This window comes from Vigna unguiculata, unplaced genomic scaffold (genome assembly GCF_004118075.2).
Source record: "Vigna unguiculata cultivar IT97K-499-35 unplaced genomic scaffold, ASM411807v1 contig_681, whole genome shotgun sequence".
In the NCBI taxonomy this organism is placed as follows: domain Eukaryota; kingdom Viridiplantae; phylum Streptophyta; class Magnoliopsida; order Fabales; family Fabaceae; genus Vigna; species Vigna unguiculata.
This window is the reverse complement of record NW_021011407.1, coordinates 15,245-42,147: the sequence shown is the minus strand read 5'-3', so window position 1 is coordinate 42,147 and position 26,903 is coordinate 15,245. Positions and strand designations below refer to the sequence as shown.

At 33.2% G+C, this 26,903-nt stretch overlaps 3 protein-coding genes and 1 pseudogene across 10 annotated transcripts; 3 read left to right on the top strand and 1 right to left on the bottom strand.

The window, feature by feature from the left end:
* Positions 1-4: 4 nt before the first annotated feature.
* On the top strand, positions 5-25,063 carry LOC114172688 (protein Iojap, chloroplastic-like). Of its 8 annotated transcripts, XM_028057025.1 has the most exons (8): positions 16,575-16,958; positions 18,784-18,836; positions 19,013-19,142; positions 19,890-20,132; positions 21,405-21,531; positions 23,543-23,681; positions 23,761-23,849; positions 24,554-25,063. In XM_028057025.1, exons 4-8 carry the CDS (start codon positions 19,890-19,892, stop codon positions 24,673-24,675), a joined length of 720 nt encoding a protein of 239 aa, XP_027912826.1. In that variant the 5' UTR covers positions 16,575-16,958; positions 18,784-18,836; positions 19,013-19,142; the 3' UTR covers positions 24,676-25,063. The 8 variants fall into 8 exon arrangements, with proteins under 8 accessions (XP_027912829.1, XP_027912825.1, XP_027912828.1 ...); XM_028057028.1 differs by lacking the exons at positions 16,575-16,958; positions 18,784-18,836; positions 19,013-19,142 and adding exons at positions 5-192; positions 2,256-2,363 and having other exon boundaries at positions 24,554-25,062; XM_028057024.1 differs by lacking the exons at positions 16,575-16,958; positions 18,784-18,836; positions 19,013-19,142 and adding exons at positions 699-1,159; positions 2,256-2,363 and having other exon boundaries at positions 24,554-25,062.
* Positions 2,720-6,583, top strand: LOC114172693 (annotated as a pseudogene).
* On the bottom strand, positions 7,343-11,585 carry LOC114172689 (protein Iojap, chloroplastic-like). The gene is made up of 3 exons (XM_028057029.1): positions 11,294-11,585; positions 8,907-9,149; positions 7,343-7,634 (listed from the first exon to the last, which is right to left on the bottom strand). Exons 2-3 carry the CDS (start codon positions 9,147-9,149, stop codon positions 7,407-7,409), a joined length of 471 nt encoding a protein of 156 aa, XP_027912830.1. The 5' UTR covers positions 11,294-11,585; the 3' UTR covers positions 7,343-7,406.
* Positions 17,064-17,711, top strand: LOC114172692 (F-box protein At5g46170-like). The gene has a single exon (XM_028057031.1). It carries the CDS (start codon positions 17,064-17,066, stop codon positions 17,709-17,711), a length of 648 nt encoding a protein of 215 aa, XP_027912832.1.
* Positions 25,064-26,903: the final 1,840 nt, after the last annotated feature.

Sequence of the window (26,903 nt, the reverse complement as noted above, 5' to 3'; positions counted from 1 at the left end):
TCTCCTTTCTCCTTTTCTCCTCTTCGTTTCCCCTCTTTTGTTTCACCTCTTTCTCCTTTCTCCTTCCTTCGCCTCCATTTGCACCTCCATTTGCGCCTCAGTCCACGATTGCCGCCGTTCGCATTTGCTCGATTGGGTTATTTGGTTCGATTGCTCGCATTTGCGCCTCAGTCCACTCCTTTTCTGTTTCTGGTATGACATTCATCAATGTATTGTTGCATTTTTGAATTTAATCTTGCCTATTTTTGATTTGAGTGGCCAATTTTATGATTAGGGTTTTCTGTGCGAGCAACATTTTTGTGATGTCTATACCTTGTCAAAATATCTTGAATGAATGAATGGCTTTAATTCTGTCGAGCTTGAGTGGCATTGACATATTGTGTTGATTGCATTTCATCTTCATATCGTACATAGTTCGCCGTTGTTGCTTGTGCTTGCGGATCACTTGTCACTTGCAATTGTCAGTTTTTTAGTCACTTAAAGAATACTACCACCCATGTTCTCCTCTCATAAAGTCCGATCCATATTTCTATCCACACCCTGTCTTTTTCTTTTTCACCTAAAAATCCTTACCCACTGTATCGACTCCACGTGGCAGATTTTTCTCGCTTTCCACATCTCACACTAACACACACTTCTCTAACCCACACACAATTTTTTTGACGTTTTTTCACACACTCCTCATCCTAACAAACTTCAGAACAACAGAACAACACACGAAAAAAAAGATAACACCTCCCCACTCATTCACGAAAAACCTCACCGGAACCAAACCCTCACAGAACACTCCCCTTCTACGATTTCTATCTCTTGTCGCTCCTCCGCCGCAAGCCGCCACGCCTCAGCCTCCTGAAACCTCATCCACCACGACCATCAGCGTCAACTACCAAAGCTCGCGAACTGGGCCTCCGACGGCAAGAGCCGCCGCTCGCCCTCGCCAACTACTGCTGGAACCTCACTAGTGCGGTACCTGAGCCCTAAGCTGCTAGTCGCCACTTTAATAGGTCTCAAATTCAGTCCTTCGAAATCAAGTTCGTGCGTGAAGCACGAATCTTCAACTAGAAATTTGAGAAGCTCAAACCCGCTGCCGAGGAGGTCGAGCACGTGGTGGCGCTAATGCTTCCCCTGTGAAGGTCAAAGACGGTGTTGTGATTGTCCTGTGAGATTTTTATCGTCGTTCATTATAAAATTGTAGACATTTGTTTATTTTGATACATTTTTGTGTTTGGGATTGGTATTGGTTTGGGTTCTGAGATTTTCAGTGATATGATATGGTTTTCCAGTGAAGTTGTAATTGCACCTTTATTGTGTGTTTATTGGTTTAGGTCTTTCCTATATATATATATATATATATATATATATATATATATATATGTGTGATTATGTGAGTATTTAGGCTATAGAAAGAGGGTTATGGATACTGATGTGATGGATTTGTTTACAAATAAAACAGTCAAGAATTATAGAGTACATTGAAAAATTTTGGAGAAGGGTTTTGGGTGAAGATAAAGAGTGAAAGAGATCTAGAGATAGGGAGTGAAATGGGGTCCATTGTTTGTATAAGTGATTTGTTTGGTGGTTATTCTGTGATTTGTGTAATGAGAAATTGTAGTATTGCAGACATTACTAGTAAAAAATGAAGACAACATTACACTAAAATAACTTCAACGAGAGCTTTGTTACCTTTTAATATTATTTCTTTTTTATGTTTATTGAGTTTTTAAATGATTGAAGTTGTAATATGCTAGAGTTGCTCATGCCTAATCAATTTGAAAGTCTTGGAGCCAAGCATCAGTAATTTGCATATAAATGTTGCCAAGAGAAAAGAATGTACTTTACTTTTGAGTGAAATGAAAAGAACAGTCTTTTGATAACATGATAACATGATCTGTCTTAGTTGCCTACTTTGTGAAAGAGCTATGGTGTAAGCATTTTAATTATTGAGAAATTTTTTAGCACAATACGATGTGAGCCATATTATGAAACTCTAATTTCTGTGTGCAGATTTATGATTTACTAAAAGAGAATCACGTGGTTTGTCTTGTATGCAGCTTTAAGTATCCATGCTTATATGTCTTTTAGCTTTAAAGTTATTGTATTCTTTGTTATTTCTCTCTGATAATGCTTGAATGGTATGTTGCTAGCCTTTATGTCAACATACTCTGTTTTGTGGAAATAAAATTTGGAATGAAATGTTTCTCCTCCCTTTGTTTACCTTTATATCAAACAATAGCCCCATCTTACCTTGTGTCTAGGCCTAACCCCAAGTTTCAATCCGGGGATTATTCTGCAAGTGGTTCTTACTTCAATTAAGGATTGCGGCTTAAATTGATTGTTTTGGGTCTTCTCAGCCAAAACTGGAGGTAATTCATCCTTAGTCTTTCTTAAACTTATGGTTCTAAGCAAATATCAAAGAACACTTAGATTATACACTTAGATTACACATGTTTATTGCATTTATTATTGATTTAAAGATTAAAATTTGTTTTTACTACAATAGATATTATTTAATGTAGTTCTAATTTTATATTTTTTGTTTGTTATTCATATTTGTTAAGAGATAGTTTTGGTTACGTGGAAATATTAGCATTAAATGGGACATCTTATTTAAAATTTATGAGGGTTAAAATTAACAATTCTTTAAAGGAATTGAAAACCTAATGAGCATGTGACTGAAATTCGTTGTTTTATGATAAATATTGATCGAGTCAGAATCCAAATGAGCATGTTGAGGTCGGCCATTCCCTGGACGGTACATCATGCAATTGTTTGCTTTGAAGTTTTCAATTATACAAATTTAATTCACCTATTTCACCCTGATTTTGGTGAAAAAAAAAAGAGTATTAGTTTTCATGTCCTTTATCATCATGACAACAAGTGAACCTTGTCATCTTCGCCACATTTCTTTTTCCAATCCCCTTGTTATTCATCGCTATATATTCTAGTCTTGAAAACAGTGTACCTTATGAACTCACTTGGATGTTAACTGCTAATATTGAGAATATAGGTCAATTGTCTTTTATAGGACTCTTTCACATTTTATTTGTTTGTATGCTGCATGGATTTATAACATCAAATTTCAACTGACACCTTTCTAAGGAAATTTAGATACTTTTGTAAACTTTGTCATGTTAATTGCAGTTGATGATCATCATTAAGGGGACGTAAGTAACAAAACTTGTGTACTTTGCAGGATGTAAATGAAGACACAGATGACATGTATGAAGATTTAATTAATAATTATGGAAAAGTGGTATTTAGTAGAAAAGACAAAAAGCCTGCTAGCGCAGAGATTGATGATGATGCTGAAAGCCTGTCATGTAAGCTGAAAAGAAGTCTTGTCAAAGAATTTATTTCCACCTTGTTTACATTCATGTACAATCTGTCTTTCAACCTTTTGGATTATATCAGGTTTCTTTAAGAAGATTCATCTGTCAGACTATCTGAAGGATGATAAATTACATAAGAATCTTGTAAAGCAATTTAGGAATAACAATATTAAAAAGTAGGGAGTTCATTTCTATAGTTTTTAGGTAGGTATATTACTTAGAGATTTAAAAATATATATACAATTTTTGGAGGTTACGCAGCGATAGGAACTTGGTTATTGTGGTGTGCTTAAGTCACACATTGAGTAACATGGAATCTTTGATGGAGTATTTAAGTGCTTTGTTCTTGCCCGCTTAATGGCTAACTTTTGAGGTTGAATTTCCAAGTGTTTTAGTACTTATGAATTGGTATCAAAGCCAGTTGTTGGTGTGTCATAAAGAACTATGGATGTTCGATTATGTATTGAAGTGAATGGTTCTCTCTCCTTAATAGCCTAGACTTTTAGGGTGTGTTCCCCAAGTACACAGATACACATGCAACTATGAAACATAAATTCTGGGAGAATAAAGTTGAAATAAATTAATGCAGAAGAAAATAAGAAATATTCTTGCTGCCATGGGGCTGTAAAAGGAAGTGAATACCCATAAATACCCTGATCTGCCTTCACCTTTGTTGGGTGATTGGAGCCTCATTTAAATAAATAACCTAAGCTCCAATGTTTTTACTGGACTCAGCTTGTTTGATATTTTGAATTTGTTTAGTTTATCTATTTGTTGGTGAAATTTTTTTATTGATATCGTTGTTTAACTGATAAATGTAATCGTTTTCATGTGTGGTTGTAAACAAAATCATGGTACTTACCATGCCTCCATGGCCACTCTCCACCATATACCTGTTGTGCTTGAATTTGGCCAGGCTTTCAGTTCTGTGTCATTCTGACTTAATTGATGAGTAAGTAGATTCTGTTTGTAAGAATATTACTACATATGTGTGAACACAGTTAATCTCCATGTTAATTGTTATAACATTAAACATATACAAATAAATTTTAGTGGTACAGTTATAATTTTATTAAGTACTTGAGTCAATCTTCTTTGTGTGTTTCGAAGTAGAAAATCCTCTGCTAACACCTAATTTGTACATATGTTTTCTCACATTAGTTTTTACTTTTCTGTTTAATGTTCTGTACCATGGAATCTTTCTGTAAGATCATGTTATTTTCCCCTGAATACTAATACAAGTGTGTTCATGATAGGACTAGGAAGGTATATGTTAGGAGGAAAGTTGTTAAAAAATAGGTGGTTATAGGTTGTTGTCTGGTAGTTTGGAGGGGGAGAGACTTTCAATGAAAGTTTATATATAGGGATAGGTAGCCTTGTCTTAGGAGGAAGGTTTTTGTAAAGGGGAGTGAACAGGATTATTGCTATCCTGTGTGAGGAGGGAACAATGTCCCTGGAAGCTTTGTACGTGTTACTTTGTTGGTTACAATCGAATAATCATAGGCTATTCAGTATCTTCGAGTGTGATATCTTTTTCTGTGTGCGAGTGCCGATAAACTGGTTTCACTTATCTAGAAACCTAACGGTTCAACTGTTGGAAAAACTAGTTCAGTTACTTTCTTCTTATACAAAACTATTTAAGAGAGGGAGAAATATAATGAGCCTCAAATACTGTCTAATTACTTAGTGTCATATTTGTAGTTGCTATGGAACTGGCTTCGGTTGCAAGCAAGGTTAAGGCAGCAGATATAAAGGTCTTGTTTGTGAAGCCACTTGTTTACTTTGTTGGTTACAATGGAATAATCATAGCCTATTCAGTCTCTTGGAGTGTGTAATTATTAATATCCTTTTGTGTGTGCGAGTGCTGATAAATTGGTTTCACTTCTCTCGAAACCTAATGGTTCAACTGTTCGAAAAACTAGTTCAGTTACTTTCTGCTTATACAAAACTATCAGAGGGAGAAATATAATGAGCCTCAATAGTGTCTAATTGCTAAGTGTCATATTTGTAGTTGCTATGGAATTGGCTTCGGTTGCAAGCGAGGTTAAGGCAGCAGATATAAAGGTCTTGTTTGTGAAGCCACTTGTTTAATGGACCCGATTTTTTATCATAGCTACAGCATTTTCCCGTCCGCAGATTGATGCTATCGGGTAAGGGCTTTGTCACTGATATCTTTGTACTGAGAAGGCAATGTTTGAGGATTTCATTTTTGTTGATATTGCGTTTTAGGTCCAGGATGAGAGATCGAGCTGAGAAAAAATATGGAAAAATTCCAACAGGAGATACAAAGCCCAACTCATGGACCCTGTTGGACTTCGGTAAGTGATTTTAAATTATAATATAGCATAACCTGCTAATAGAAATCTTGTTTTCACTTAAGAACAAAGCTTTACATGCCAATGCCATCGTACTCCAACCTCCCTTCTAATAGGTACCATGTAGTGCTGCCACTCAAATTGATGCCATCTTACTAAAGAACGTGTTTCTTAAGTTTTATATCTTACATTTCTAGCCAGTTTCTTTTATGATGAAAAGAAGAAAACTTTTAGAAAGGGAGGAACTTCATTTTCTTGAAGGATAAAATATCCACCTGAAAATTAACGAAGAACAGAGCCTGCTGCAGAAAGCAAGAGTACATCAATACAGTAAAGCCCTTTAATTGTCTCCATTTACCCGAAGAAATCCCTTGAAGTTGGCCATTGCACTCCAACAAGATGTATAAAGCATACACATGCAAAGACAAAACTTGTTAAATACTTTGTACTCCAACATGATGCAACAACATAACTCAGAAGATTCTACCCTCTTTGATCCCACCAGAGCCGTTTTAGCCAATCAACAAAAAATTGTGTCCGAATCCAAAAAGCCTATATAATTCCACAGATCAAGAGTGCACTTGGCCGATGCGTGTAGTTAATTAATGGAAACGGTTGCTTCACTAGTTCTGGATTAGGCTTGGTTTAGTAATCTTGTTAAGTACTGTGTGATCCTGGTGGGTCTAATGATTGTTTATTGGTTACAGGTGATGTTGTTGTACACATCTTCCTTCCCTCACAGAGAACTTTCTACAATTTGGAAGAGTTTTATGGTAATGCAACACCGGTAGAGCTTCCTTTTGAGAATCAACCACCATTTCGTAGTTGACAGCTCCTTTTATTTGCCAGTTGTTGTAAAAACTCAAGATGATCAAGACATTTATAATGACCAGCTTTGGTTTGTTTACGTGAGTATGATGTAGGCTTCCAATGTCCTTATTAGCAGGAGTGGAGAATCAGTTTATATGGTGGAGAGTGGCCATGGAGGCATGGTAAGTACCATGATTTTGTTTACAACCACACATGAAAACGATTACATTTATCAGTTAAACAACGATATCAATAAAAAAATTTCACCAACAAATAGATAAACTAAACAAATTCAAAATATCAAACAAGCTGAGTCCAGTAAAAACATTGGAGCTTAGGTTATTTATTTAAATGAGGCTCCAATCACCCAACAAAGGTGAAGGCAGATCAGGGTATTTATGGGTATTCACTTCCTTTTACAGCCCCATGGCAGCAAGAATATTTCTTATTTTCTTCTGCATTAATTTATTTCAACTTTATTCTCCCAGAATTTATGTTTCATAGTTGCATGTGTATCTGTGTACTTGGGGAACACACCCTAAAAGTCTAGGCTATTAAGGAGAGAGAACCATTCACTTCAATACATAATCGAACATCCATAGTTCTTTATGACACACCAACAACTGGCTTTGATACCAATTCATAAGTACTAAAACACTTGGAAATTCAACCTCAAAAGTTAGCCATTAAGCGGGCAAGAACAAAGCACTTAAATACTCCATCAAAGATTCCATGTTACTCAATGTGTGACTTAAGCACACCACAATAACCAAGTTCCTATCGCTGCGTAACCTCCAAAAATTGTATATATATTTTTAAATCTCTAAGTAATATACCTACCTAAAAACTATAGAAATGAACTCCCTACTTTTTAATATTGTTATTCCTAAATTGCTTTACAAGATTCTTATGTAATTTATCATCCTTCAGATAGTCTGACAGATGAATCTTCTTAAAGAAACCTGATATAATCCAAAAGGTTGAAAGACAGATTGTACATGAATGTAAACAAGGTGGAAATAAATTCTTTGACAAGACTTCTTTTCAGCTTACATGACAGGCTTTCAGCATCATCATCAATCTCTGCGCTAGCAGGCTTTTTGTCTTTTCTACTAAATACCACTTTTCCATAATTATTAATTAAATCTTCATACATGTCATCTGTGTCTTCATTTACATCCTGCAAAGTACACAAGTTTTGTTACTTACGTCCCCTTAATGATGATCATCAACTGCAATTAACATGACAAAGTTTACAAAAGTATCTAAATTTCCTTAGAAAGGGTGTCAGTTGAAATTTGATGTTATAAATCCATGCAGCATACAAACAAATAAAATGTGAAAGAGTCCTATAAAAGACAATTGACCTATATTCTCAATATTAGCAGTTAACATCCAAGTGAGTTCATAAGGTACACTGTTTTCAAGACTAGAATATATAGCGATGAATAACAAGGGGATTGGAAAAAGAAATGTGGCGAAGATGACAAGGTTCACTTGTTGTCATGATGATAAAGGACATGAAAACTAATACTCTTTTTTTTTTCACCAAAATCAGGGTGAAATAGGTGAATTAAATTTGTATAATTGAAAACTTCAAAGCAAACAATTGCATGATGTACCGTCCAGGGAATGGCCGACCTCAACATGCTCATTTGGATTCTGACTCGATCAATATTTATCATAAAACAACGAATTTCAGTCACAGGCCGAGGTGACGAGCATTTGGGCCGAGGTGGTCGAGGTGACGAGCATTTGGGCCGAGGTGACCCAGGTGACGAACATTTTGACCGAGGTCACCGAGGTGACTAGCATTTGGGCCGAGGTGGCCGAGGTGACAAACAAATATCCCTGGATTTTAGGAATAACCACCCCCATGCGAGATTTCAGGAGAGAATAGTGGAGAAGTGGGTAGGTTGGTTAGCTAAAGATCTAGCAGTAAGATAGCCATTTGAAGACTGAAAGACCCTATATATATATGAGGGACGGGTGAAAGAGGGGGGGTCTTTGATGGCAGAGTTGATTCCCAGTTCTGGTTCGGTCCCTAATTCCAGACCGGAACACATGCCTAAGTCAACATTTTATAAAAGTAAGCTTTCAAATTTTCAATTCGTCACCTTCTGGAAGACAAAACTTTGTTGTTCCTTAGGTAGTTATAATGTTTTCCAACCAGAATTGGAGTTTCAAATCAATAATTGTCATAATAAAGGTTGGTAATCAATATATGTTAATAAGGTAAAACTCCAAATATAAACAAAAGGATACTTGTATTGTATCTAAGTCTTTTCTCCCTTGGAACCCAAAATTCAAACTCAACCCAGAAGATTTATGAAGTGCTAAATGTTATCCAAACTGTAACTGGACTTTAAAATGATATTATGCAGCTATATTAAATTAATCAACAATTTAAAAAAAAAAACCGAAAATTGCAAGGAACAAGATTATATTTTACCGAGAAAAAGCTGTCTTCGGCTTTTTTACCGAATGCGAAGCTTGAAAGTGAGTTTTGCTTCTTGGACTTGAAACCATTGATGGAGTGTTGCTGTAAATAAAGCTCCTTTATGCACCAACGGCTGAAAACCTTTCTGGGTCTGGGAGAACACTTGGCTTTGAGATGACCCAATTCGCCGGAAAAAATCACCGTCAGTACGGTGCCAGCACCGGCGAGAGACAGAACAGTGGATGATGGTAGCATCTATGAATAAGCCAATAGTCACAGTTCAACATGTGTCTACCATGAAACTACATATACAATTACCTTAATTCTTTTTTAATTACAAAGATGTCCAAAACATGATTAATCACTCAGAATCAATTAACAATCAGTCAAACTGATTAAGACAAACTTCATATCATAAACTTAACCAAGTGACCCTAGCTATAGTATATTATTAAAATCCAGATACTATCTAATGTATCAAGTATGAACAAAAGGTCAAAACAGAAGTTTTTAACAACTAAGTGATTTCTCTCAATCTAAATTATAAAATAAAAAACCTAATGACACAAAATGTTAAAAGTAAAAGTTGGTACATATTCATATTATGAAAAGTGAAAAATATCATATATTCAATTACATTAATGTTACAGGTGACTTCCTTTCCTATTTCTTTACACCTTTCTATGATTCTAAATTTAACTTCATTAGGTTTTCAATTCCTTTAAAGAATTGTTAATTTTAACCCTCATAAATTTTAAATAAGATGTCCCATTTAATGCTAATATTTCCACGTAACCAAAACTATCTCTTAAAAATATGAATAACAAACATCTTGGATAAACCGAAATGTAAAAATTTACAATTAGTTAATGTGAGAAGTTTGCAGTTTACACATTTAAACATAAACATAATAAGCCAGCAATTGTACATTCACAAAAACTAAATGCTTAAAAACAGCAGACTAATAATCAATGATTTATGTTGCAGCAACATTTTAGTAAAAAAATATAAGGTGCTGCTTCAATCACATTATCCACTCATAAGATAAGCTTGCATACATCCTGGTTTGCTAAGGTGAAAATGAAATATTTCATATCTCTATTTGTGTTTGGTTATGGTGACTGATTCAGATAAATTTTCCTCTTTATTATTGTTTGATTTCAAACACAGTGCTTGATTCTGTTGCTGTTGGTAATTTGTATTTGTTGGTGATAGGAAAGAGTTTCCACGTCCGACAAAATCGTAAAAATCAATACCTAAAAGAAACGAGTATAATTTTTTTTATCTTTCCAACCATTGACAAACACAAACCATGGGAATTTTACACTACCTCAAAAATACACAATCGAACCAGATAAAAAAGATAGAACAAAAGATAGAACAGTGGAGAAGTTCTGCCACACGAACCAGCCCCAAGACAACTACAAATTCACCAGCAGCAGCAAAAAAAACAGTATTAAACTCATAACAAAACAACCTCAGCAATTAATTTCATTTCTCTACGCAACAACAATTAAAATATAATAATAATAATAATAAATGAGTAACAAATTTAATCACAAAGTCACATTCCTGTTTCAGCTTAAACTTTTATAATACATCAACGTGTAACTCCAAATACACCCAAAAAATGAATTCAAAATTCACAAACCAAAACCACAAAGCTATGGAGAAGGAGAAATCAGCACAAACAATAAGCATATGTCTCAACATATTTGGCATTTAAGAACACCTCTACAATTGAACATTCTAAACGAAATTGAAATCATCAACAATCCAAATTTAACTCATTATTCACTTCCTCTAAACATAGCCCAAAGAATGCATAAACTCAAATTCAAACCACAATTATAAACTGAAAAACCCCAATTAATGAAAACAGCAAAAGGCGTGGGCTCAAATTACCAATTAACGAAATGCTTATTTCAAACAAATCAATTATGGAATTAAATCTATACCAATGCGATTCATTCTTCTTTTTCATGGCCATTCCCTCACTCATGTAACACAAGCAGTACTCACTCTAGCTCATCAATCCAAATACAAATCTAGATATATTATAACCCAATGATTCCCACCCCAAGAACAATCAGAAAATACCAACCCAGTCACGAACCAAAACACCAACAAAATCGACTTAAACCCAAAAACATAAAGTGCACACATAGATTCCACAAATTGCCAATAACAGCAACTCGAATGCCAACTCATAGCTACTCAATAGCCTCATCAATTTGGCTTTAACAGCTATGGACCCAAACAAAATCCAATTAATATTCAAACAATGGCCAGAAATGAATAAAACAGAGACAAAGAGGGGAAACCAGTGGCCAATGGCTGTTTATGGCTTAGGTTTTTCGGTATGACGTGAACGACAGAAGGGATAGAGGCATAGATACCCTCGGCAGCAGCTATGGAGCTTCGGATGTAGACGCTACCGTTGAGTGAATCTCGTCGGGGTTTGGGACTGTAGACGTCGGATGAACGACTGAGGCAGAGGGTGCGTAATGGTCCTCACTGTTAGGTCATATTCGGTGAGCAGCTGACGGTAACAACCGGTGAACGGTGGTGCCGCTTAAAGACGAACACGGTAGGATTTATGCTCACCCGCACCGTACCCAGAGAGAAAAAACGTGATTTCTCGTGTGTAGTGCCTTTGTGTTCCGATTCTCTATAGTAGGTCCTTCTTACGAACCAAAGTTTCATCCGCTTCAGATTTATTTATATTATTTATCATTTTACCTTTATATTCTTATTTGTATAATAATTAAAGATTAAATTATACTTTTAGTCCCCATTTTTGTAGCAAAATTTGAATTTGGTCCCTTAATTAAATTTTATCTCAATTTGGTCTCTATTTTGGAAAATTTGACTCAATCAAGTCCTTTTCGTTAGTGATGGAGTAACGGTATTAAATGGAGTGTCACGTGTCATTTTTTGAATTTTTTTGAATTTTTTTATTTTTTTTTTATTTTTTTAAAACTTTTAAAAAAATTAAAATTTTGCCATGTGTCAAGCTGACATCGTGCCACGTGGCAGTAACAGTGTCACGTGTCACTATTTGGGAGGTGTCATTTTCTCATTCTCAATTTGGTCCCTGTATTTTATCTTTTGTCTCAATTTAGTCCCAATTTTTGTAAAAATGATGTAATTTCGTCCCCCTCCAAATTGAAACAAAAATTATAAAATGTTATACAAATATTTTTATTAAATTTGATTTTTTTATTCAAATTGATATTTTTATTATATATTTTCAATAAAACCAAGTTTCTTTAAATTTGTTTCACATTAAATTTTACTTAAAATTGTTTTCAAATTTTAAATTTATTTGTTTTTTATTGTTACATAAACTAGTTAATTTTTCTTAAATTATATAATTGTTATTTTTATACTAACTAAAATATTTATATAGAAATTATTGAATTTTACACATTTTAAAAATATGCAATTATTTAAAATATAAATTCAAATAAAAAACAATATTAAAGTATAATGTAATAAAATATCAATATAATTTATGAATTTTTTTATTAACATTATTTTCTATTAACAACTTTAAAACAATTTTAAATAAAGTTTAACGTAAAATATAAATTAAAATAAACTTAATCTTGTTAAAAATATTTACTTGAAATGTCAATTTTGGTAGAAATATTTGTGCATATTTATATAGAAATTAAATTTGGTTTCAATTTGGAGAGGGACAAAATTGCACAATTTTTACAAAAATTGGGACTAAATTGAGACAAAAAATAAAATATAGGGACCAAATTGAGAATAAGAAAATGACAACTCCCAAATAGTGACACGTGGCACTATCACTGCCATGTGGCACGATGTCCGCTTGACACGTGGCAAAATTTTAATTTTTAAATTTTTTTTTAAATTAATAAAAAAAAATCAAAAAAAAAATAAAAAAAATTCAAAAAATCCAGAAGCTGACACGTGGAACCCCATTTAACACCATTACTCCACCACTAACAGAAAGGACTTGATTGGGTCAAATTTCCCAAAATAGGGACCAGATTGAGATAAAAAATAATTGAGGGACCAAATTCAAATTTTACTACGAAAATGGGGACTAAAAGTATAATTTAACCATAATTTTTCCATGGTTTTATGGTTGGTTTATATACTTATGGACGAGATGACAAAACAAATATAAATTTTATTTTTATTATATACTGAAATGGCATTGATATCTTAAAAATTTGAAATTTATCACATATCAAGCCTGGAATGTAAGTGAACTATGTACATACAAAATTTTCTTGGTCATCTAACTAGAGATTGTCTCTCAATCAGCATAGATAACATTAAGTTTTAACAAAATATTAAGAGAATTAAATAAAGTAATTTATTCATCTGCTCATACTTATTTAGATACTATAAATATAATATAATCAGGATAATATATGAAGTAAATTAATTACGTTTATTATTATTTAACACATTTTTTATGAATGTCTTCTAAAGACATAATTTTACAATCTTAATTTGGAACGATATCTAAATAATGAATATTTCAGTTTGAATATTGCTAGAACACATGTGAGTTATTTGTGAAAGTCTTTAAAGGTATATTTTATCCGCGTAAAGACTATTTATATGTTTTTACAACCTCAATTCAAAATTGAGTGATAATATATATTTCTAGACAAATAAATTTTATCTAATGTAATTTTTATTAATATATAAGAAAAAATTTATCAAATTTTAGGAAAAGAAATTAATATATTTAAAATACTTTTAAATATTTTTTAATTTTTTTCAAATATTTTTTATTTTAACAACTTTATTTTGTTTGTAACTAAGTTTATTTATGTTTATCCTGATATTTTATATTATTCACTGTATTTTAATTTAAAATTTATATAATTATAAATATTTGATATATATATATATATATATATTTGATATTGTACTTATTTTTCATAAATTTTATTTCTTTTAAAATTAATTAATTTATATTGAACTAATATAAAAAATTTATACATTTAGTAATTTTTTTACTGAATTATGTTTTAAGTACATGACAAATTTCATTATTTTCAAATCTTGCATGTAAAAGTTTTTTTTAATTATACGATGTGAGACATATTTTGCATTTCTCACTTTGCTTAAATATTATCATATAATATTTTATTATAAGTAAACATGATCCCTTAAAGATTTATTATATTTGGTAAAAATTATTTAAAATTTAATTAATGTTATAAAATTATAAATACAAAATTTAAATTTTAAAATGTATAAAATACTTAACCACAAAATTATGAAATACAAAACTATAAAATTACAAAAATACAAAATTAAAAAGTCTATAAATCGATAATTTGATATTTTCATAACAATTTTACAATTTCATACTTTTGTGATTTTATAGTTTTGTAGTTTTTTAATTATCTATTTTTATAATTTTTGAATTTTTGAATTTTCTATTTTTATAAATTTTAACTTTATAATTTTATATTTCATAATTTAATAGTTACATACCTAATATTTTTATAATTTATATTTTGTATTTTATATTTTAATAATTTTAATTAAATTTAAAATTAATTTCCATTAAATATCATATATCTTTGAATAAAATTATTTTATTATGATCTCTCATAAATAAGATATAAATATTATATGATGATATTTAAGATAACCGTTTAAGATAATAGTTAACTCGCAAAGTTAACATAAACTTACAAGTATTCAATTAAAAGTTATGGAATTTATGAAGAACTTGAAATATAATTAACCTAAATTATTTTTATGTCCAATTATTATTAATTACAGGAATAGAAAAGAAAAGAACATATATAATACATCACTACTAATATACTAAATATGCACGTGCTGTCTGTCAATAATTATCTTTTAACATTAATGATATTCTCTTCATAAAATGAATCCAATTCCAAATAATTATAAAATTGTTATTTTTTTAGTGTATGTAGTTAATAATGAATCTACATTATGGATAACTTCCGATGCAACTCACACCTCTTCTCTATTTTTTAGTATTATCAAAATTTTCAGATTCAATCATTATATTTATTTAAATTGTGATATGGTAATTCATATTATATGTATATAAATAATATGTATATAAATAACATGATTATTCATTATATTTAATAACTTTTATTTAAAGTATCTCCAATATGAAAGTACTTTTTAAGACATAAATTCACGGAATAACAACAATTACATCCCAAATGGTTGCTTGGTCCTTGAAAATATAATAGCAACAAGTTTTGCCAATCAAACTAATGTACTTAAGTAAAAAAATAATAATGAATAAGAGAACTTTACTAAAAAAAACAACAACTATTCTTTAGTACACATATTAAAGCATTGCAGGTTCATCACAGCAGATAAATTTATTGCTATATATTTTAATATTATAGATAGAGATATACAGATTAACACCACTTATTAGGTATACTATTGGTCATTTTTGTATATGTGTAACATCGTCTTAACTTAATTAAAAAATAAAACAATTAGTTATTTTAGTTAATAATATAATTTTTAAAGTACTGAAACCGGTGATGTCATTAATTCACTAAATTACCATTCATTTAATTAGCTAACATTAGTTATTTTCTCCTTACCCTCACGAGAGAGATTGTCTCGTCAGTTTATGATTTTTTTTATTGATAAAAAGTTGTAAAGTAATTATAAAATATTTAGAAAACAAATGAATAATAATAATTTTCTGAAAAGAAAAAAAAATCCTTAAATTATCTGTATAGGGACACGGGTAGTAAATAATTTTTAGTGTCCGTCCACTGATCTTCATCTGTTGAATTGATATTGATAATCCAAACCAAAATAATTAATTTAATGTGAATCAATCTAATCAATTAATGATCAAACGAACAATAAAGAAATATTTATTAAAATATTTGAAAAGCACATGTTAGTTTTGCGAAACGTAAAAGAGAGTTCAGAAAGCATATGCCATGAATGCACACATGCCACATGGTGCGCGTGTGTTCTGGTTTAGTTAGTGATTTCTTGGATCCAAATCTAAATTATGAGAAGAATGCTAAGTGCACATGGTTTATGATTCCTAATTGGGATACAAAATACATGCATTTTTTATGCTTTTGAACAAGTTTTAGGTCATAACTACACTCTACAGACAAATCAATATAACAATGTCATATAGTTGTTTAACATCATATAAAATCTTCAAAGTAATGCACTGTGAGAAATTTTGCTTAAAAAATATCCAAAAATATTTATTCACTTAATTATTTTTTAATTGAGTTCGTAAAAAAAATCAATGTGACAATATTTTATATTTATTAAATTGAAAAGTAGTCTGATTCGAAATGGTAGAGAAGACATAGAATGAGAATAAAACTCAAACTTTCAGTTACAGGGATTATTTGCAATAACTGATAGCAAAGTTGGTCGAACTATTTAGTCAACCTATCAAATTAATTATCTGTGGGCTTGGTTTAACTTAACATTATGATGTATTAATGTATTAGTTTATTAAAATTATATTTTGAAAATTTTCAGATTCCAACATATGAAAATTTGAATATGAATTTAGATAATTAAAGAAAGAATAAAGCAGAGAGAAGAGTGTGTTAATTGTGGATTTGAAAAATAGAAAAGAAGATAGAAAGAGGTGTGTGAGTTAGATGGAGAAATAAATAATTTTGTGCAGTTGATGAAATTAGAGGGGAGAGAGTGGAGAGAGTGGAGTTAGAGAAGGTGCTTAACAGAAGATAAGAAAAAGGAGAAGAGAGGAAGAATGATGAGATGACACACAATCACACCCTCTACCACTGATCCACCTTTTTCCTCGACGCGCATAATATCTCTCTTTTTTTCTTTCTCTCACTCTCATATATGTAAAGACAAAACCAAAACCGTGGATGTGTCTCCATAACCCACCATTTGCAGTCTCATTTTGCATCGCTTCCAATCTCTCTCTCTTTCTCTCTCTCGCTCTCTTTCAATCTCTGCTTATCCCTGTTTAGGCTTCAGACGTTGGTAGATCTGATGCAAACGAACCCCTAAATTGAAAAACCCTTGCGATCGGATCAGGTAAATTCATTTCCCCAATTTCTCTGCTCTCTCTGTGCAATGTCCTCTCAGTTGCGATAGGATCAGGTAAATTCATTTCCCCAATTTCTCTGCTCTCTCTGTGCAATGTCCTCTCAGCGCGCAGATCTAGCGTGCCGGATCTTCCCGGAACCCGATGCATCCCAAATCGACCACTTCGACCGCCTCCCGGACTCCCTCCTCCTCCTCGTCTTCAACAAGATCGGCGACGTAAAAGCCCTAGGCCGCTGCTGCGTCGTTTCTCGCCGCTTCCACTCCCTCGTCCCCCAGGTCGAAAACGTCGTCGTCCGCGTCGACTGCGTCATCTCCGACGACGACTCTTCTTCCTCCTCCGCCGCCTCCGACAAGTCCCGCGGCCCTTTCTGGAACCTCCTCCGCCTCGTCTTCGGCGGAATCGTTAAGCCCATCCAAACCCTCGGCCAGTTTCTCGGCCCCAAACGCCCATCCTCTTCCTCCCCCACCCCATCCTCCTCCATTGCCGTCGGCACCGATGATGACTCAGACGCCGGCGTCACGCACCACTCCCCCACTCAGGTCCTCAAAAACTTCAACGAGATTCGCCTCCTCCGGATCGAGCTCCCCAGCGGTGAGCTTGGCATCGAAGACGGTGTCCTCCTTAAATGGTGTACTGTATGTCCCATCGGTCAATCGGCCAAAGCCAATCCTCAGGCCCATTGGTCAAGGTTGGAAAAACTCGTACATAAAACACCATCGGTCGAACGACCTGGTAAATAAATTGCGTAGGTCCATTCCGACGGCAAGAGCCGCCGCTCGCCCTTGCCAACTACTGCTGGTAGTGCGGTACCTGAGCCCTAAGCTGCCAGTCGCCACTTTAATAGGTCTCAAATTCAGTCCTTCGAAATCAAGTTCGTGCGTGAAGCACGAATTTTCAACTAGAAATTTGAGAAGCTCAAACCCGCTGCCGAGGAGGTCGAGCACGTGGTGGCGCTAATGCTTCCCCTGTGAAGGTCAAAGATGGTGTTGTGATTGTCCTATGAGATTTTTATCGTCATTCATTATAAAATTGTAGACATTTGTTTATTTTGATACATTTTTGTGTTTGGGATTGGTATTGGTTTGGGTTCTGAGATTTTCAGTGATATGATATGGTTTTCCAGTGAAGTTGTAATTGCACCTTTATTGTGTGTTTATTGGTTTAGGTCTTTCCTATATATATATGTGATTATGTGAGTATTTAGGCTATAGAAAGAGGGTTATGGATACTGATGTGATGAATTTGTTTACAAATAAAACAGTCAAGAATTACAGAGTACATTGAAAAATTTTGGAGAAGGGTTTTGGGTGAAGATAAAGAGTGAAAGAGATCTAGAGATAGGGAGTGAAATGGGGTCCATTGTTTGTATAAGTGATTTGTTTGGTGGTTATTCTGTGATTTGTGTAATGAGTAATTGTAGTATTGCAGACATTACTAGTAAACAATGAAGACAACATTACACTAAAATAACTTCAACGAGAGCTTTGTTACCTTTTAATATTATTTCTTTTTTATGCTTATTGAGTTTTTAAATGATTGAAGTTGTAATATGCTAGAGTTGCTCATGCCTAATCAATTTGAAAGTCTTGGAGCCAAGCATCAGTAATTTGCATATAAATGTTGCCAAGAGAAAAGAATGTACTTTACTTTTGAGTGAAATGAAAAGAACAGTCTTTTGATAACATGATAACATGATCTGTCTTAGTTGCCTACTTTGTGAAAGAGCTATGGTGTAAGCATTTTAATTATTGAGAAATTTTTTAGCACAATACGATGTGAGCCATATTATGAAACTCTAATTTCTGTGTGCAGATTTATGATTTACTAAAAGAGAATCACGTGGTTTGTCTTGTATGCAGCTTTAAGTATCCATGCTTATATGTCTTTTAGCTTTAAAGTTATTGTATTCTTTGTTATTTCTCTCTGATAATGCTTGAATGGTATGTTGCTAGCCTTTATGTCAACATACTCTGTTTTGTGGAAATAAAATTTGGAATGAAATGTTTCTCCTCCCTTTGTTTACCTTTATATCAAACAATAGCCCCATCTTACCTTGTGTCTAGGCCTAACCCCAAGTTTCAATCCGGGGATTATTCTGCAAGTGGTTCTTACTTCAATTAAGGATTGCGGCTTAAATTGATTTTTTTGGGTCTTCTCAGCCAAAATTGGAGGTAATTCATCCTTAGTCTTTCTTAAACTTATGGTTCTAAGCAAATATCAAAGAACACTTAGATTATACACTTAGATTACACATGTTTATTGCATTTATTATTGATTTAAAGATTAAAATTTGTTTTTACTACAATAGATATTATTTAATGTAGTTCTAATTTTATATTTTTTGTTTGTTATTCATATTTTTTAAGAGATAGTTTTGGTTACGTGGAAATATTAGCATTAAATGGGACATCTTATTTAAAATTTATGAGGGTTAAAATTAACAATTCTTTAAAGGAATTGAAAACCTAATGAAGTTAAATTTAGAATCATAGAAAGGTGTAAAGAAATAGGAAAGGAAGTCACCCGTAACATTAATGTAATTGAATATATGATATTTTTCACTTTTCATAATATGAATATGTACCAACTTTTACTTTTAACATTTTGTGTCATTAGGTTTTTTATTTTATAATTGAGATTGAGAGAAATCACTTAGTTGTTAAAAACTTCTGTTTTGACCTTTTGTTCATACTTGATACATTAGATAGTATCTGGATTTTAATAATATACTATAGCTAGGGTCACTTGGTTAAGTTTATGATATGAAGTTTGTCTTAATCAGTTTGACTGATTGTTAATTGATTCTGAGTGATTAATCATGTTTTGGACATCTTTGTAATTAAAAAAGAATTAAGGTAATTGTATATGTAGTTTCATGGTAGACACATGTTGAACTGTGACTATTGGCTTATTCATAGATGCTACCATCATCCACTGTTCTGTCTCTCGCCGGTGCTGGCACCGTACTGACGGTGATTTTTTCCGGCGAATTGGGTCATCTCAAAGCCAAGTGTTCTCCCAGACCCAGAAAGGTTTTCAGCCGTTGGTGCATAAAGGAGCTTTATTTACAGCAACACTCCATCAATGGTTTCAAGTCCAAGAAGCAAAACTCACTTTCAAGCTTCGCATTCGGTAAAAAAGCCGAAGACAGCTTTTTCTCGGTAAAATATAATCTTGTTCCTTGCAATTTTCGGTTTTTTTTTTTTAAATTGTTGATTAATTTAATATAGCTGCATAATATCATTTTAAAGTCCAGTTACAGTTTGGATAACATTTAGCACTTCATAAATCTTCTGGGTTGAGTTTGAATTTTGGGTTCCAAGGGAGAAAAGACTTAGATACAATACAAGTATCCTTTTGTTTATATTTGGAGTTTTACCTTATTAACATATATTGATTACCAACCTTTATTATGACAATTATTGATTTGAAACTCCAATTCTGGTTGGAAAACATTATAACTACCTAAGGAACAACAAAGTTTTGTCTTCCAGAAGGTGACGAATTGAAAATTTGAAAGCTTACTTTTATAAAATGTTGACTTAGGCATGTGTTCCGGTCTGGAATTAGGGACCGAACCAGAACTGGGAATCAACTCTGCCATCAAAGACCCCCCCTCTTTCACCCGTCCCTCATATATATATAGGGTCTTTCAGTCTTCAAATGGCTATCTTACTGCCAGATCTTTAGCTAACCAACCTACCCACTTCTCCACTATTCTCTCCTGAAATCTCGCATGGGGGTGGTTATTCCTAAAATCCAGGGATATTTGTTTGTCACCTCGGCCACCTCGGCCCAAATGCTAGTCACCTCGGTGACCTCGGTCCAAATGTTCGTCACCTGGGTCACCTCGGCCCAAATGCTCGTCACCTCGACCACCTCGGCCCAAATGCTCGTCACCTCGGCCTGTGACTGAAATTCGTTGTTTTATGATAAATATTGATCGAGTCAGAATCCAAATGAGCATGTTGAGGTCGGCCATTCCCTGGACGGTACATCATGCAATTGTTTGCTTTGAAGTTTTCAATTATACAAATTTAATTCACCTATTTCACCCTGATTTTGGTGAAAAAAAAAGAGTATTAGTTTTCATGTCCTTTATCATCATGACAACAAGTGAACCTTGTCATCTTCGCCACATTTCTTTTTCCAATCCCCTTGTTATTCATCGCTATATATTCTAGTCTTGAAAACAGTGTACCTTATGAACTCACTTGGATGTTAACTGCTAATATTGAGAATATAGGTCAATTGTCTTTTATAGGACTCTTTCACATTTTATTTGTTTGTATGCTGCATGGATTTATAACATCAAATTTCAACTGACACCCTTTCTAAGGAAATTTAGATACTTTTGTAAACTTTGTCATGTTAATTGCAGTTGATGATCATCATTAAGGGGACGTAAGTAACAAAACTTGTGTACTTTGCAGGATGTAAATGAAGACACAGATGACATGTATGAAGATTTAATTAATAATTATGGAAAAGTGGTATTTAGTAGAAAAGACAAAAAGCCTGCTAGCGCAGAGATTGATGATGATGCTGAAAGCCTGTCATGTAAGCTGAAAAGAAGTCTTGTCAAAGAATTTATTTCCACCTTGTTTACATTCATGTACAATCTGTCTTTCAACCTTTTGGATTATATCAGGTTTCTTTAAGAAGATTCATCTGTCAGACTATCTGAAGGATGATAAATTACATAAGAATCTTGTAAAGCAATTTAGGAATAACAATATTAAAAAGTAGGGAGTTCATTTCTATAGTTTTTAGGTAGGTATATTACTTAGAGATTTAAAAATATATATACAATTTTTGGAGGTTACGCAGCGATAGGAACTTGGTTATTGTGGTGTGCTTAAGTCACACATTGAGTAACATGGAATCTTTGATGGAGTATTTAAGTGCTTTGTTCTTGCTCGCTTAATGGCTAACTTTTGAGGTTGAATTTCCAAGTGTTTTAGTACTTATGAATTGGTATCAAAGCCAGTTGTTGGTGTGTCATAAAGAACTATGGATGTTCGATTATGTATTGAAGTGAATGGTTCTCTCTCCTTAATAGCCTAGACTTTTAGGGTGTGTTCCCCAAGTACACAGATACACATGCAACTATGAAACATAAATTCTGGGAGAATAAAGTTGAAATAAATTAATGCAGAAGAAAATAAGAAATATTCTTGCTGCCATGGGGCTGTAAAAGGAAGTGAATACCCATAAATACCCTGATCTGCCTTCACCTTTGTTGGGTGATTGGAGTCTCATTTAAATAAATAACCTAAGCTCCAATGTTTTTACTGGACTCAGCTTGTTTGATATTTTGAATTTGTTTAGTTTATCTATTTGTTGGTGAAATTTTTTTATTGATATCGTTGTTTAACTGATAAATGTAATTGTTTTCATGTGTGGTTGTAAACAAAATCATGGTACTTACCATGCCTCCATGGCCACTCTCCACCATATACCTGTTGTGCTTGAATTTGGCCAGGCTTTCAGTTCTGTGTCATTCTGACTTAATTGATGAGTAAGTAGATTCTGTTTGTAAGAATATTACTACATATGTGTGAACACAGTTAATCTCCATGTTAATTGTTATAACATTAAACATATACAAATAAATTTTAGTGGTACAGTTATAATTTTATTAAGTACTTGAGTCAATCTTCTTTGTGTGTTTCGAAGTAGAAAATCCTCTGCTAACACCTAATTTGTACATATGTTTTCTCACATTAGTTTTTACTTTTCTGTTTAATGTTCTGTACCATGGAATCTTTCTGTAAGATCATGTTATTTTCCCCTGAATACTAATACAAGTGTGTTCATGATAGGACTAGGAAGGTATATGTTAGGAGGAAAGTTGTTAAAAAATAGGTGGTTATAGGTTGTTGTCTGGTAGTTTGGAGGGGGAGAGACTTTCAATGGAAGTTTATATATAGGGATAGGTAGCCTTGTCTTAGGAGGAAGGTTTTTGTAAAGGGGAGTGAACAGGATTATTGCTATCCTGTGTGAGGAGGGAACAATGTCCCTGGAAGCTTTGTACGTGTTACTTTGTTGGTTACAATCGAATAATCATAGGCTATTCAGTATCTTCGAGTGTGGTATCTTGTTCTGTGTGCGAGTGCCGATAAACTGGTTTCACTTATCTAGAAACCTAACGGTTCAACTGTTGGAAAAACTAGTTCAGTTACTTTCTTCTTATACAAAACTATTTAAGAGAGGGAGAAATATAAAATACTGTCTAATTACTAAGTGTCATATTTGTAGTTGCTATGGAACTGGCTTCGGTTGCAAGCAAGGTTAAGGCAGCAGATATAAAGGTCTTGTTTGTGAAGCCACTTGTTTACTTTGTTGGTTACAATGGAATAATCATAGCCTATTCAGTCTCTTGGAGTGTGTAATTATTAATATCCTTTTGTGTGTGCGAGTGCTGATAAATTGGTTTCACTTCTCTCGAAACCTAATGGTTCAACTGTTCGAAAAACTAGTTCAGTTACTTTCTGCTTATACAAAACTATCAGAGGGAGAAATATAATGAGCCTCAATAGTGTCTAATTGCTAAGTGTCATATTTGTAGTTGCTATGGAATTGGCTTCGGTTGCAAGCGAGGTTAAGGCAGCAGATATAAAGGTCTTGTTTGTGAAGCCACTTGTTTACTGGACCCGATTTTTTATCATAGCTACAGCATTTTCCCGTCCGCAGATTGATGCTATCGGGTAAGGGCTTTGTCACTGATATCTTTGTACTGAGAAGGCAATGTTTGAGGATTTCATTTTTGTTGATATTGCGTTTTAGGTCCAGGATGAGAGATCGAGCTGAGAAAAAATATGGAAAAATTCCAACAGGAGATACAAAGCCCAACTCATGGACCCTGTTGGACTTCGGTAAGTGATTTTAAATTATAATATAGCATAACCTGCTAATAGAAATCTTGTTTTCACTTAAGAACAAAGCTTTACATGCCAATGCCATCGTACTCCAACCTCCCTTCTAATAGGTACCATGTAGTGCTGCCACTCAAATTGATGCCATCTTACTAAAGAACGTGTTTCTTAAGTTTTATATCTTACATTTCTAGCCAGTTTCTTTTATGATGAAAAGAAGAAAACTTTTAGAAAGGGAGGAACTTCATTTTCTTGAAGGATAAAATATCCACCTGAAAATTAACGAAGAACAGAGCCTGCTGCAGAAAGCAAGAGTACATCAATACAGTAAAGCCCTTTAATTGTCTCCATTTACCCGAAGAAATCCCTTGAAGTTGGCCATTGCACTCCAACAAGATGTATAAAGCATACACATGCAAAGACAAAACTTGTTAAATACTTTGTACTCCAACATGATGCAACAACATAACTCAGAAGATTCTACCCTCTTTGATCCCACCAGAGCCGTTTTAGCCAATCAACAAAAAATTGTGTCTGAATCCAAAAAGCCTATATAATTCCACAGATCAAGAGTGCACTTGGCCGATGCGTGTAGTTAATTAATGGAAACGGTTGCTTCACTAGTTCTGGATTAGGCTTGGTTTAGTAATCTTGTTAAGTACTGTGTGATCCTGGTGGGTCTAATGATTGTTTATTGGTTACAGGTGATGTTGTTGTACACATCTTCCTTCCCTCACAGAGAACTTTCTACAATTTGGAAGAGTTTTATGGTAATGCAACACCGGTAGAGCTTCCTTTTGAGAATCAACCACCATTTCGTAGTTGACAGCTCCTTTTATTTGCCAGTTGTTGTAAAAACTCAAGATGATCAAGACATTTATAATGACCAGCTTTGGTTTGTTTACGTGAGTATGATGTAGGCTTCCAATGTCCTTATTAGCAGGAGTGGAGAATCAGTCAATGGGGAAGCGAAAAGGCACAATTTCACTGCATTTAGAAGTCTTTTTTTTCTGAATTTTTACATTAGTGGTAATTCCTCTGAAAAATCTTTACCAAATGGGAATAGAGACAAATTGTTGAAGTCTGTCTTGAAATTCGATATCTGTTAGTTTGAATTAGGTGGGTTTTGTAAAGAAATTTATTCTTTTTCTTCCATATTTAAAACAGGAGAAAGAGAACAAGAAAATGATGATTCAAAGGAAACTTTTGCTCTCTTCCTTTCCTATTTACTTGGGACTTAAAGATAAGTATTTTTCCGAATATTTTATAATGATTCCAAAATTAATTAAAATGAATTGATAAACTCAATTCCAACACTTGGTTGGTGCACGACAAATATAAATATAGCTACTTTCAAATAACAACTACAATATGAAATACTATATTTTATATTTTTTTTTAAGTTAACCAAATGACGTTGTAAATATTATACAAAACTATTGATATTAGGTACTATAGTTTTAATAATAAAGACATTTAATAATATATTTGTTATAAATTGATATAATATATGATTATATAAATATATATATATATATATATATATTATCATTTGAATAAAAGTTATTGAAAGTATAAGTTTTAATATAATATTTTAAAATCATTGAGCTTCCAAATGGTTATTGTTTAATCCATCCTATTGTTTTTTTATCCTATAATTTTGAAATATCAGTTATACTCTTATGAGTACGTAGTTTTTTGTTTTTTCAGTTTAAGTTCTAGATAATATAGTTCGTAGATTTTCTGAATTACATAATTTGGAAAAAAAAATGTTATTTTTTTGTCTTTTAGGTAGTGCAATTTAGAATGAAAAAAGAGTTATATTTTTTTGTTTGCACTATATAATCTGAAATGTTAAATTATTATTTTAGATTATACATTAAAAAATATAATTTTTTTTCCTATTGAAAATCTGTCAAATACTTAACTCCTTTAGTACATTTCTGTTTCCAGCAGTTTTTTAAACTTTTTTTCTTTGATCCGTTGCACTGTTGTAGAGTAGATTTTACATTGTTTTTTACTTCCCCCACTGTTATATTGATCTTCAGAGGTTGTATGTGTTGGTATAACCGATTATTTATAAATGCATGTTTTTAAGCTTTTCCTATTGCAGTTATATAATCAATTACCAATCCGTTATATTAGGTTTGAGCAATTAATGAGGAGCGTGTATAATCGATTATACGGAGAAATAATCAATTATGTCTTAGATGTTGAGACATGTTTTTGATAACCAAATAGAATAATCAATCACCATCTAATATAATTGATTATATGCATGAATTTTGCACTTGCAAAATGGGTTTTAAGATCTCTATAAAAGGGTAAGTTGTATCTTTACTTAACTTTTACAAGCAATCTAAGAAATAAACAAATGTTTTTTTCTGAGAACAACACACCTTTTCCAAGTGCTCTAAAGATTTGAAAGATCAAAGTGTTGTCTTGTGCTCCGAACAAGGTTTCCCAAGCGCTTATGTTGTAGTATATTCTTTCCATTTGTATTTTCTGGATTGTTTCTCGGTTTGTTTTTGTGGTTTTATTGTTGTAATAGAGTTGATAAGGCTATACATTTGTGTGAGTGGTCAAAGAGTAGATAGAGGCCAAGATTCTCTTGAAGGGGAGTCAATAATGGATAGGTCAAGGCTGATACACAAATTGGTAGAGGTGTCAATTTGACTCAGCTCACAGGGCTTCCCTAACCCATGTGGGCTAGGGCTAAAAAATTCCACATTGAAAAAAAGTCCCCATCAAAGAAGTCCGCACAGTCAAAAACTCCACAAAAGTTTTGTGGGTCAGGGTCAACTCATGGGCTTTCATCTTCAACATGAAAAATATATTATTATCTGTGGGACAAGTCCGACAATCTGGACGGACCCAACGACTCGAACAAGCACGACGACCCGAACATGCCCAACAACCTAGATCTATTCGACGACCCCAACAAGCACGACGACCCAAACAGGCTCGACAACCCAAACAGGTCCACCGATCGAACAGGTCTGACAACCCGAACAAACACAACAACCAGAACGGGCCCGAGGATCTGGACGAGCC

What these genes read in the sequence shown, in the direction of transcription:
- LOC114172689 (XM_028057029.1), bottom strand. Translation starts at nt 9,149, where the DNA reads ATGCTACCATCATCCACTGTTCTGTCTCTCGCCGGTGCTGGCACCGTA. An exon ending in CCGAAGACAGCTTTTTCTCG is followed by an intron (nt 7,635 to 8,906) that starts GTAAAATATAAT and finishes TGTACTTTGCAG; the next exon opens with GATGTAAATGAAGACACAGA.
- LOC114172692 (XM_028057031.1), top strand. Translation starts at nt 17,064, where the DNA reads ATGTCCTCTCAGCGCGCAGATCTAGCGTGCCGGATCTTCCCGGAACCC.
- LOC114172688 (XM_028057026.1), top strand. Translation starts at nt 19,890, where the DNA reads ATGCTACCATCATCCACTGTTCTGTCTCTCGCCGGTGCTGGCACCGTA. An exon ending in TGATGCTGAAAGCCTGTCAT is followed by an intron (nt 21,532 to 23,542) that starts GTAAGCTGAAAA and finishes TCATATTTGTAG; the next exon opens with TTGCTATGGAATTGGCTTCG. An exon ending in CCGCAGATTGATGCTATCGG is followed by an intron (nt 23,682 to 23,760) that starts GTAAGGGCTTTG and finishes ATTGCGTTTTAG; the next exon opens with GTCCAGGATGAGAGATCGAG.